Source organism: Nannospalax galili, unplaced genomic scaffold (genome assembly GCF_000622305.1).
Source record: "Nannospalax galili isolate Female #2095 unplaced genomic scaffold, S.galili_v1.0 scaffold39, whole genome shotgun sequence".
Lineage (NCBI taxonomy): Eukaryota > Metazoa > Chordata > Mammalia > Rodentia > Spalacidae > Nannospalax > Nannospalax galili.
The window spans coordinates 2,998,395-3,011,767 of NW_008346683.1; the positions used below are offsets into that span (position 1 = coordinate 2,998,395).

General features: G+C 46.7%; 1 protein-coding gene across 5 annotated transcripts in view; it reads left to right on the forward strand.

Moving 5' to 3' along the window:
- Large1 (LARGE xylosyl- and glucuronyltransferase 1) overlaps positions 1–13,373 on the forward strand; it is a 581,831-nt gene that overhangs the window by 543,587 nt on the left and 24,871 nt on the right. For all 5 annotated transcript variants that reach the window (XM_029568309.1, XM_029568308.1, XM_029568310.1 and 2 more), the window contains one exon: positions 11,595–11,873. In XM_029568309.1, coding sequence (XP_029424169.1) covers positions 11,595–11,873 — 279 coding nt within the window. The remainder of the gene's footprint in view (positions 1–11,594; positions 11,874–13,373) is intronic.

The window sequence follows — 13,373 nt, forward strand, 5'->3', positions numbered from 1 at the left end:
TGGAATACAGAAGTCTGGTAAGTTTGGCCTTGGTTCCCTTCCCCTCCCCAGTGATGCAGACTGGGTGCTGCCCTCTTTATTGCTGATGTTAGTTGGGGATAAACAAGGTGGGTGGATTCATTCACAGTGACGCCTACTGACGAGACCACAGAAGGGAGCCACGGTGGTCTTTTCCTCATTCATATCCCGGTGGGATAGTTGTTTACTGAGCATTTCCCAGCAGCACTGGGCCTTGCTAACTCATAGTCTGCTGGGCTAGTTCTCAACCTTGGCCCTAGACAAATAGAGCTTTTAAAACAAATTCCTATCCAGGCTCCACAGCAGACAAGTTAAGACAGAATCTTTGCTTAGTTGTAAGCTTGTAGTGTGTGACCCAGGGCAAGTAGTAGAGACATCAATAAATAATTAAGTAAAACCATAACTGCAACACAAGCTTCAAGGGGCTGAAATAAACACCATGCCAGACTATGGGTCTTCTTTAGGGAATGTCATTTGGGGGAGGCTTTCTGAGGCGAGGACATCTCCAGAGGCCTCAAAGGCAAGTGAAGGAGGCAAGCACAGCAGTTTCCTAGAGAAGAGATTTCTGGCAAGTGCAAAGGCCCTATGGTAGGGAAGGGTGACTTGTATATCCTAGAACCTAACCGAAGACAAGCATGGCTAAGCATGAAAAAGAATTAGAAGATCAGATTAGAGACTGTAGAATGCTGGATACTCATAAGATACTGTGATTTTAATCTTAAGTGCAGTAAGAGGAAGTTATGGAGACAATCCATGCAAATTTGTATTTATAATTTTGAAAACCAGGAGGTGAATGGATGTGAAGCCCCAAGGTTTGTCTCAGAGATGTGCAGCTCTCCTCTGCCTGGCCATTTTATGTGCCCAGCTCTCACCTTGGCTGAGTGGCTTCCTCTTCAATTTACACAATGGCCACGGGGTTCCCCTTTCTCCAGTGCCCTTTGTGTCTTGTGGACTCAATTCAGAAGAACACTTGATTGACTCGTTCGGTCTCTTCAGCTACCTGACGTGTCTGTATGACCTGTGGATGAGATGCCTTGGGAATGCTCTAAGGACAAAGTTAGTTGGAGTCTGCACAGTACTAAGAGCAGCACCGGGCATACAGCTAGTTTTCCATAAAGATCGTTATTGGCCATGAATAAATAAAGATTGAGTAAAACCTTAAGGAGAAAGAACTCAGATAGGTAGAGGGTCACAGAACAGCATCTAGAAGCCCAGAAGTAAGTGGGTTGTGTATGCTGTGACTATCCGGGAATGATTCTTGTTGGGTGTGACTAATGGAGATAGGTGCTTTGCCCTGTGAGGTAGGTGTCTTGCCCTGTGAGTCCCGCTGTTCATTAGGAAATGGTGGGTACATAATTCAGTAGTTTCACTGGCTAATGATCTCTTGCCAAAGGCTCCAATTGAGCTTTGAGAAAGTTCTCTAAATCTCAAGGACACAAAGACAGAGAACTTGCTGCCCATGATCAGTAGTTGGTAAAGACAAAACGACCTTGAAGAAACCAGAGACCAGCCCTTCCAACTCAAATCTGTCAGTTACTTGCTTCGGCCACATGAAGGCCTGACCTATGCCAGTGTCCCAGAGTTACCCTTAAGCTTCTCCTCTCTCTTTGGCTTCTCACTATTGGGTTGCCCAAGCCCCACTGCCCACACAACCCATCAGTAAGTCACTGGCCATATCTCCCACTCTGTACCACTTACAATGGAAATAGAACCTCATGCTCCTTGGGAGTGTTGAGTAATGGCGTAGATGGTCCTCTAGCCCCTGGGCAGCATGTCTGTACTCAAGTGAGTAAATACCATGTAAACCCAGCTTCCCAACTATCCAAGCATCACTGATTCTCTGTCACATCTGCACTTCCTAATCATGTCCTCCATGTATCACCAAGGCACTCTGAGTCAAGATTAGTAGCCAGTGGCCGCCAAAGAAATTGAACAGACTTTATAATACTTTATAAAAGGTAGCATCAGAAGCCGGCCGTGGGGGCGCACGCCTGTAGTCCCAGCACTTGGGAGGCAGAGGCAGGTGGATCTCTGTGAGTTCAAGGCCAGCCTGGTCTACATAGTGAGTTCCAGGACAGCTGGGGCTACAGGGAGACCCTGCTTCAAAAAGACAAAAAATAAAAATTTTAAAAAAAAGAAAGGTAGCAAAGGTAGCATCAGGGCTGAGGAGATGGTTCAGTCAGTAAAGTGCTTTCTGTGCAAGCATGGGGACCTGAGACTTCTGGCCTACACACATATGTGTACACACACACACACACACACACACACACACGTGGTTGTATTGTACTAAGTTACTTTTCTGTTGTTATGATAAGACACCATAACCAAGTGAACTTATAGAAGGAAGAGTTTATTTGGCTTATGGTTCCAAAGGGATAACAGTCCATAATGGTTGGGGAGGCATGGTAGCAGAAGGTGGCTGGAGCAGAAAGCCGAACAATCACAAGCAGGCACAGGAAGCAGAGAAACTGGAAATCCTGTAAGGCTTAAGAGCTCTCAAAGCCTGCCCCCCAGTGACATGCTTTCTTCAGCAAGACTACACCTCCTAAAACCTCCCAAAACAGCACCACTAACTGGAGATGAAATGCCAGGTGTTTGGAGCCTATGGGGGACATTCTCATTCAAACTACCACATTCCACTCCCTGGCCCCCATAGGCTCATGACAATATAAAATACAGAATGCATTTAGTCCACCTTCAAAAGTCTCCATAGTCTTTACCAGCTCAATACTATTCAAAATCTCTTCTGAGACTCAAAACAATCTCCTTACTGTAAGCCCCTGTAAAATCAAAAATCACAAATCACAAATAGATGGCTCAGCCCCTCCAGCTTTGCTGCGTGCAACATGCACGTCTCTCTCGGGCTGGTACCACTCCCTGTATACAGCTCTCCTTGGTAGAGGTCTCACAGCTCTAGCATCACGAATGTCTTCTCGGGGTCTCCACTGCCAACCAGGCTTCACCTTCACCACCTCATGTGATGGCCTGCCAGGGCCTTCTTTGTGCAGGGACACCCTTTGTTGCACACTGCCTGACCTCAACAGCTCTCTGAAACCACGGAGGAAGAACCAATGACCCCTTCACTCTTGCATCTTTCATGCCTCTAAAGGCAGCACCATGTGCCAAGTTCAGCCTCCAGCCTGGGAAGGACCCTGGCCTGCTTCACTCTCATTAGCAGCTTTTGTCCATGACAGTTTTTCTCCTTAGCCTTTTTCAACCCAAACTATACATGCTGCATTTCTTTCTGCCCCACTTGCTCTTTTTCATTGTAAATCTCCGTAGTGTTCACCATTAATAACTATGCCACCCATTGAGTTAGGCTGTCTTGATATTTCCTCTACCAAAGAAATTAGTCAATTACTTTTCAACTTAACCTCAGGCAAGCTCTTAGGCTGGAGACAGATAGCAGCCAGATGCTTTGCCAAACATCACAGTTGTTGTTCAAGTCTTCGTTTCCCTCTGGAACTACGTTGCTGTCAGTACTACTGTCTTCCAGGCTTCTACTAGAATGGCCTGTTAACCTCTGCTTACAACATTCAACCACGTTTCTAGTTCAGACTTCCAAACTCTTCTGCATTCCTTTAAACAACCATGTGATCAGGTTCTTAACATCAATAGCCCACTCTCTGGTACCAACTTCTGTATTAGTTCCTTCTCTGTTGCTGTGATAAAACACCATGACCAAAGGCAACTTACAGAAGGAAGAGTTTATTTCAGAGGGTTAGAGTCCATAATGGCGGGGGAGGCTTGGCAGCAGAGGTGGCCAGGGTAGAAAACTGAGCAATTACATCTTTAAGCAGGCAGAGGAAGCAGAAGGAAACTGGAAATCTGGAAAGACTTAAAAACTCTGAAAGCCCACCTCCAGTGACATGCTTCCTCCAGCACGTCTGCACCTCCTCAAACCTCCAAAACAGTGCCACCAACTGGGGACAAATGTTCAAATACTTGGAGCCTATGAGGGACACTCATTCAAACCATCACAGTGATATAGTCCATGTATAAGTCCTGGTCCCTGGTCAGTTTTCTTATCTGTAACCTGGGAGTGATGACATCATTGCTATAATCATCCCTGAGGTTGTAAAGATCATGAGAATATGCAGGCCCAGCACTTAGCACTGATGTACATTCAAAAGCTCCTGAGATAATACCTATACAAGTGAGCAAAAGTTTGTGTGTAGTGTGGAAGGCAGGAGACTGCAGGACAAAGAGCTTTATCTCAAGGCTCATCTGTTCCTTCAATCCCAAACTGATAATTTGGGAAAGTTACCTAACATTTTAGATCTCTGCTTTCACCTTTGAAATAGGGTTAAAAGTCTTGCCTCATAGGATTCTGGTTAGGATTAAATGAGAGACTCTGTGGATGCCTTTGGAACATATTTGGCATCCAATAGCCATTGGGTATATTTGAACACCCTCTGGAGGCTTATTGGCATGTACTCTAGCTTGTTTTCTGTTGCTGTGATAAACCACTCTGGAGAACTTAGGGGAGGAAAGGGTTTATTTGGCTTACACTTCCAGATCACAATCGATCATTGAGAGAAGTCAAGACAGCAACTTAAGCAGGAACTTGAAGTGGCACCCACAGAGGAGCACTGCTTCCTGGTTCGCTCTCTGGTTTGCTTATAGGCTCATGCTTGATAAGCTTTCTTATATAGCCAAGGCCTACCTACCTAGGGATGGTGTCACCCGTAGTGGGCTGGGTCCACCTACATTAATCATTAACCAAGATAATCCCTCACAAACATGACCACAGATCAGTCTGATCTGGACAGTCCCTCATTCAAGACTTCCTCAGATGATTCTAGGCTGTGTCAAGTTGACAGCTAAGTTTAGTAGGACAGCATAGTAGGGATTTAGAGGTGTTAAAGAGAGAAAAGAAAGTTGGACCCAATCCAGTTGTGCCATTGCCTAGATGTGTGAATTTAAGTCAGGCGTTTGGCCTTTTTGAGTCTCACTGTGAAATAGTTATAAAAGTGTCAAGTTCATCGATTGTTGTATGGATCTTACACAATAAAAGGATGCAAAGTGCTAAAGGTAGTAGATATGTACACATATTGTGGTGTGTGTGTGTGTGTGTGTGTGTGTGTGCACCTCTGTGACTGATGATAAAATTTGCTGTCTAGCATTTACAAACCAATAGAAGGAAAATGTGTTTGGTTCATAATGCAAACCCACCCTTTCCTACACACTTGTTACCAACAACAATCAATACTGGTTGAGCTGAGGCTCTCCTCCCACTTCAGGAAGGCTGGCCCTGGCCTGGGCAGCAGTTTCCCTCACAGCCACTCACAGAAATCTCCAGCCTCACTTGCATCTGCAGCAAATACTAACCCTTCAAAGCACACATATACCAAGCTTAGCAGGTACATGGTAACCTCTAATGGAAGCGACAAGTCTTACCACCCAGACAACACCCCAAAGGACAGAAGGAATTTCAAGACCCCAGGAGAAGCAGCAGCAGGTTGCGTGATCACCAGAGCCAGTGCAGATGCAGAAATCAGCTCTAGCCGCTTCTACTCCATTCTGCATGTCCGTTTAGGAGACAATGTGCTGACTGGTTGCCTGCGGGGTTCAGTTTCAATTTAAGAAACATTTCAGTGTGTTTCAGAGATAGGCCCTATGTGAATGCCACAATGAATTAGGGGAGCTGACCCATGGGCTCTGTGCCTCTCCCTCTAGAATTCCATTCAGAAAGAATGTGTATGTGTGTGTGTCTGTGTGTCTGTGTGTGTGTGTACAGTTCTGGAACAAGCAGGTCTGGCTTTCCTTCTGCCCCTCAGAATCCTGGCAGATGATGGGGTTGGATGGAAAGACAGGTGGCCAAGCAGAAGGGAAGATACCCCACTCTTACCAGGGAGATATTTGTTCTCTAGTGTCTGTTGACAAAGATGTTGGAGAAGTAACCATGGTTGTGGGCTTTGTGGGACTAGTGCATCTCCTGGCTTCTCTCAGCAAGTGAAAGAGAAAGAAAATGTAGAGCCTTGGCCCCCACCCAGACCACAGAACCACCACAGAGATAGGGCTCCAGAAATCTGTTGTTAATGAAGCTCCCAGGACACTTCTGTCTGAAAGCACCAAGCCTTCTCAGGAGAATGGGAGGTAATTCTGTCTCCCTGTGACAAGCACAGTGATCTTTGAGACATAAATTAGATCATATCATTAGTCTTCTGATGAGTTTTCATTGTGTTTAGAAGAGCATGCCAGCTGCCCACCATGAAAACCTCTGTGAGGTGCCAGCCCATCCCTGTGACCTCTCTTCTTTTCTGCCCCTCACTTCTCCACAGTGTCCACCTTTGTCTTACTTATTCCTTGGCTGCTCAATGTTACCCAGGGCCTTTGGGGGAAAGTTAGTTCCCCCAGTCTTTCCCAAACAGAACCTGTCTTTATCTCAGTGTCTTAGTCCATCCTTGCAGAAATTAAGGTATGCCCAAGTCTGGGTATGGGCTCCTTGGAGAGAGTTGTCTGGAGTCTCTCTTATCAGGGTATTAGCCCCATTTACAGAGTGTGCACCCTTCTGAAAGCCTCTTCATCGAATACCATCACTGTGAGAGTTAGGATTTGAATGTATGAAATTTGTAGGAACACTGTAGCTTCAGGCCTCAAGTTCCACCTCCTCAGAAAGGCCTCCCCTGGTCCACACTGAGTTTCTGTTCTGTTTCCCTCTGAATCTATCTCAGGCTGGTTTGTTTATTGCCTTTTCTACTGTTGAATATACTCCCCAGAAGTGGAGAACCTGGTCTGTCTAGCATCCCAGGAACACTGGCGATAATAAGCATTTGCTGAATGAAGGCATGTTTGAATGGCAGAAGGGAAACCCACAGAGGAAATTATAGCTGTCAGAGCCTGAGTACCTGCTGCATATCCAGCCGTGTGACAGGCACTTTCTACAATCATCTCATAGCAAATCCAGTTAGTTGTTTTATCAGTTATCTGCTGCTGCTTAACCAACTATCCCGAGTCTCAGCAGCCTAGGCCGACCTCCGTAATGACTTCGCTATCCCATGACTGGCAGTTGGACTGTTCTCAGATGGGCCCCTTCAGGTGTCTGTTGTCAGCTAAGGTCTTCTGAGGGTAGGTGGGGATGGCTGGTCCATGTTGCTCATCAACAAGTCAGGCACTATAGGCTAGTTCACAGAGGGAAGTCACAGTGTTGCAAGAGCATCGAGGGTCGAGCCCAAGTGCATAGCCTTTAAAGCTTCTGTTAACATTATGTTTGCTGATGTCCCGTGAACCAAAGCAGGTCACATGGCCAGGCCAGAATCAGAGTGGGAGAGTCAAAATTCAGTGTTGGTAGACAGAGTTGGTTAGCTATTTGTAATCTGCCAAAGGTACTGTTATTCCCAGTGGATATATGTGGGCATTAAGGCTCAAACAGCCATCACTACTTGCCCACATAATCAAATTTAGTACTATGACCCCAAAACGTACAGTTCCAAGCCGTGACCTGGCTAACTGCAGGAGGCTTCCTGTCTTAGCAGGACTCCTGGAGTAAGCCCTGCCTCGTCTAGCTCTGCCACAGTCATCCTGAGCCCTTTGCTCATCCTCCCGAGCAGAAAGCAGTGGTGAGCTCTGTGATGAATTGGAAAAAGCTTAGGACAGACAGGCAGGACTTCTGTCCTCTAGAGTTGTCTCCTGCATTGACTTACCTTGTGTTCTTGGCAAGACATACCTTCTCTCTGAAGCTTAGCTCTTTCAACATAAAAATGGTATAGTTACATTAAAAAAAAAAAAAAAACTTTTAAGACTTCTCCCAAACTGACAGCTTTGTAGTTTTAGAGCTAACTGATCTTTGTTTCTTGAAATGCCTTCCATTGGCCCAGGCCTGGCTGTGCTGGTCTCCATCTTGGAGACAAAGAAAGATGTAACACACAGATTAACATCATTAGAAACTGCACAGGGATGGATGCCCCTTAAGGAACAGGTGTCAAGAAAGACAGCAATGAGAGGGGCTATAACCTTTGCAGCAGACCCCAAGAGAGGCTGAGGAGGCTGTTCAACTATAAAATGTCCCCCAGTAGCTCATATTCTCAGAGCACTTAGTCTCCAGCTGTTGATGCTGCTTTGAAAGGCTGTAGAAGCCTTAGGGAGTACAACCTTGTGAGAGGAAGTGGGTCACTGGAGGTTCTCCCTGCTTCCTGACTGTAGGTTCCATGCGACCAGATGCCTCATTCCCCAGCCACTTTGAAGTCCCCACCAGGGCAGGACTGTCTCAAACTGTGGGCCACAATAAGCCCTTCTCCCCTTATGTTGCTTCTTGCCAGGGATTTGCTCACAGTAGGGACAAAAGTAACAAATATGACATTCTTATTTGGGGAAGCAGGCAAGGAGGGGAAAAGGTTTAAGGGTGTTAGTCCTGAGCCAACAACTGTCTGGTGACTAGTGATTGGGATCCTGGACCTTGGGGGTCAAACAGACCTGGGCGTGAAGGCACCTCTACTTTACAGCTCCTTGGCTTGAAGAAAAGGTTGATAACAGCCGCCTTGTGGCTGGCACCTCACAAGCAGCAGGTAAAGGGAAGGGACCCATTATATTGTCACACTTATACCATCCTTGCCCTTGCTGGGAACCTCAGTCCATCAGAGTTGTACTGGTCCTAGCACAAAGAAGCAGAGAAGACGCTGCAGAGGTTGTGGGTGTTTGTCATCCTTCCGCCTTGCTTCCTCAGTCAGGTTCCAAGAAACAACACCTGGCACCATTTCTTGTAAAGCACAACTTATTTTTCACATCAACAGTACCACTCTCCAGAGAACCTTGGTACTTTGACTCTGTTTTCACTCCAGACTCTTCGGAGTGTGGAAGAAGGGCTATGCCAGATGGGCTTCGCTCCTTGCCTGAAAAATGCAGATTCAAAACCAAAGTCTGTGGAAGATCCCAGAGCCAGGCTACCTCCTCTGCCGTGAAACATGCCTCCTGCCTCCCACTCCCTCCAGGAGCTCTCTTTTTTTAAAAGAAATTTTTTTATTATTTTTATTTTACGTATATGGGTATATTGCTTACATGTGTGTAAGTGCACTTGTGTCGTGCAGTGCCCACAGAGCTCAGAAGAGGGTGTTGGATTCCCTAGAACTGGAGTTACAGACAGTTGTTACTGCCATGCAGGTGCTGGGAATTGAACTCAAGTGCCCTTAACCACTGAGCCATCTCTCCAGCTCCTCCAGGAGCTTTCTTCTAAAAAAAAAAAATTTTATTTATCATTTATATTTTATGTGTATGAGTGTTTTACCTGCATGTGTGTACATGTACCCGTCTCATACAATGCTCGCAGAGGTCAGAAGAGGCTGTTGGATCCCCTGGAACTGGAGCTAAGGATGGTTATTAGCCACCATATGTGTATTGAACCCAAGTCCTCCGTAAGAGCAGCTAGTGCTCTTTACTGCTGAGCCATCTCTCCAGCTCCTCTAGGGGCTCTCTTATCTACATAGGAGGAGCTACTCTGCTCTTTGCCCTCCAGGTCTCAAAGGATTGGTAGCTGTGGTTCTCTATGGAAATGCAGAGTCCATCCATTCCACAGAAGTGCAGGGGGGGGATCATTCTGAATCCCAGATCCTCAGAGTGCAGGAGAAAGCAGAGCCCTGCCATGCAAGACGATGGGGAGGTTGGGGGAGGTTATGCATCCTGTAGCTTATGTTACCTTTAGTGGTTTTTGTGGGATGTGATTAGCAGGTGGGACAGGAAGCATGAGAAAAAGAGGTGGGCATCTGGCGAGCATCGTCATCCTTCCCAGTGAAAGAGAAGGCAGATCAGGACAATACCAGCTCACAGAATCACTGGAAGGAAACTCTAGGACTCCATGGATAAAGCCTTTGTGAACAAACAGGTGTGCCTGTTTCCCTTTTGTTTAGAAGAACGGAAATGCCTAGAACCATCTTCTTGATAATTGTCCCAATAAAGTGGGCATTCTGACTGGGAGAATGCTGATTGCATAGGTTTCTGTAGCTGAGCATGTGGTCGGGGGACATCATTGAGATGGGTTTTGCTGTGTCTTAAGCACAGATTTTATATACTAGGCACTTCTGACGCCTTTGAAACAAAATCTTCCTGAATGCTTGTCAGACCTTGCAGTGGAGTCCCTGCCGGAAGGAACTGTTCTTCTTTCTGTCTCTGGACAACCTCTTTCAGTCTCTCCTCAGCCCTGCAAAGTTGTTTCTGGTTTGGGTTTGGGTTTAATTTTTTGTCTTGGTTTTGGTTTTTTTGAGACAGCATCTCACAACTATAGCCCAGGCTGGCCAGGAACTTGCTGTGTAATCCAGGCTAGCACCAAAGTCATCACAGTCCTCTTGCTTTAGCTTCCCCAGTGCAGGGTACAGGCATATGCCACCATGCACAGCTTAGCCTTGCAAAGTTGGTCATGGCCATGGGGCAGTAAACACTGAAAACAGGACAGCACCACCCCAGGTTTCCAGTGTCCCCACACTTTTCTTTTCTCCTTGCCAACACCTAGCTTTATTTTTTCCTCATTCATTCTAAGGCCTCATCAATGTGCCTGTCTACACATGTCTGGTCAAAGAGTTCACATATTAAAACCCCAGTTCCTTCAACAGGAGTTCAGAAGTACTGGGAGAATTCTGGAAGGTTCCTGACATATGGAATGTGCCTGTAATTGTAGTTGTTATTTCTCTATTTTAATGCTCCAGAGCCAGAGCCTCTGTGGGTGGTCAGTGCTTTAAGAGGGTAGTAGACCTCTTTTACACCTTTGCTGAGAGAGAACAGTGTGGACTAGAAGGGGATTGGCAGGTCCTATACCATAGTCACATATATAATCAGCCCACTCCTTTTGTATAATTTATCTTCTGTTGCTATAATAAAATACCTGAGGCTAAGTACATGTAGAGGAAAGAAATCTATTTATCTCACAGTTTTAGAGGCTATCAGTCCAAGACATGGTGGCAGCCCCGTCTGTTCAGACTCTGGCAAACTGAGTGTTTGTTGATGGGAACAGAAACATATATGAATATTGGGAACCAAAGGGCCTCCTTGACTGTCAAAACATGACAGAGAATCAGAAAGAGAAACAGCTGCCCAAGTACAGAAAAGGAAACCAGCACACCTGTCTCTTTTCAATGAAAGCTGCTGGAATTCAGAAGAAGGCAAAACCCCGTGGTGGGACACGAAGCCCACAGAGTTGCTTTTATTTTTTATAAGTCACTCTGGTGGGAATCAACTGACGATACAGGAGAACAACACTGATCCCTTCTAAGGGTAGCATCCCCGCAGTGACCAAACCACCTACAAGGCCCCATGCCAAACCTCCACACTGAGAACCAGCTTCCAACACTTAAGCCTTTGAAGGCTAGCACACCCAAACCATAGCACCCTTGAGGAGGAGTCTGAGGCTCAGAGTAGTTGTGACTTTAGATATCATATGTTCAGATGCAAGCAGAGAAAGGCTAGAACAACAAGCTGAGTGTTTTACATCTGTTTTATAGGCAAAGAACTGGGGATATTTAGTCAGAGATTTGGGTTTGCAGCTGGTTGACCAAGAGACGTTGGAGGCAGAGGTGGGAGATGAGATGGCCTGTTGATAATGCTCTAGACATGCACCTAGGTTGTAATGCCCAACTTCCTTTCTCTTCCAGACTCCAGATGCTGGAAGCCATCTGCAAGCACTGGGAGGGGCCCATCAGCCTGGCCCTCTATCTGTCTGATGCCGAGGCCCAGCAATTCCTCCGCTATGCCCAGGGCTCTGAGGTGCTCATGAGCCGCCACAACGTGGGTTACCATATCGTGTACAAGGAAGGCCAGTTCTACCCAGTGAACCTCCTGCGCAACGTGGCCATGAAGCACATCAGCACTCCCTACATGTTCCTGTCTGACATTGACTTCCTGCCCATGTATGGGCTCTATGAGTACCTCAGGTGAGGACCTGTGGGGATCCAGCCACTGCCTCCACTGCTCAGACTAGTAGGCACACGGGACCATGCAGTGCTAGACCTGAAGCCCTCAAGATTGTCATCTAGCCTGGCACTTACCTTTTATAAATGGGGCAGCTGAGACCCAGAGGGGAAGGGATCTGCCCAGAGATGGCACTTACACTTACAGGCTTGGAAGGTGTGTCTGAAAGTTATTGCCCTCATGAACAGACCAGAACCTGAGTTTGCATAACCACATATTAGTTTGGTCCAGAAAGCAATTCCTTTTGTCTCCTAGTGTAATGCTCTTTCTATTGCATCTATAAAAATATACTGTCCCTCTCCGAGTTTTGCAGCTGACAGCCTTCCTGAAACCATTCTCTGCCTTCTCTTTAAGACAAGCCTAAGTGATAATGATGCCTAACACGTGTTGAAGCACTTGCAGTGTTGGAGTTCCAAATTTGACAGCTAGGATCTCCCTCCCTCTCCTTCTCCCACAGCCCCTTCCGTGGGTCATATTGTCTTCATTTTCCAAATGGGAGACAGCAGGAATGAGCCTGGAAGCCACTGACTGGCCCAGCTCACACAGCTAATGCAGAGGGAGGGAGCTGGGTTCAGAACACACCCAGCCCCAGCACTGTGTGTCACCTTGATGCTCTTGCTGCAAATCTCCAATTTCTTTTCCCACGTCTTCCCTTGTAGCAGGGCAGAAAGCAGTGCAAGGCTGGATGGCTATGTGGGGAATGGCATTTATTACGACGCCATAAACAGTATGAATTGAAAGAGACTATAGAACTCGCATAGCCCAGAGGTCTCATCGTACACAGGAGAAAAGTAAAGTCACAAGGTATAAATGGTCCAACAACATCGTTAAAGGACATCTTTTCACCTGTCATTTGCCAGCATGGGTTATCTGTGACCAAGCTAGTGTCTCTGAGAGGTGGTTTGCACATGCTATCCTGTTAGGATGCACGTACCAAGCCTCAATAGCATATGGGGCTGTGCCATCTTACATCAGGGACCAGTAAGGCTCAGAGAAGCAAAATGACAGCCAGAGGGCTTGCCACAGAACCTGCAACAGCAATATTTCAACCAGTGCCTGGCTGCTTGGGTTTCTCATTGTCCCACACAGGCAGGGTCTGATCTCATCTCTAGAGATATCGTTGAAGATCTCTCTGTCTCTCTCTCTGTCTCTCTCATGTGTGTGTGCATGTGTGCCTCTTCCTTTCTCCCTCCCTTTCCCTTCTGTACTTTATACAGAGTAGGGGAGGCCACCGTATGGTCTGTGGGTTTCATCACAGAGTGTGTTTGGGGTGGCAGTGGCATTAATCCCTCCCAGGTGCACATGGAGGAATCCCAGCAGCCTCTCTGAGAACCATAGGGGGAACAGCTGCAGGCAGTATAACCATCAGTCTTGGAAGCAGGTAGAGCTGTGGTGCAGAGCATTGTGAACCAGAGCTCCTGACCCTACAGGTACCACATACACACACACACACACACACACAC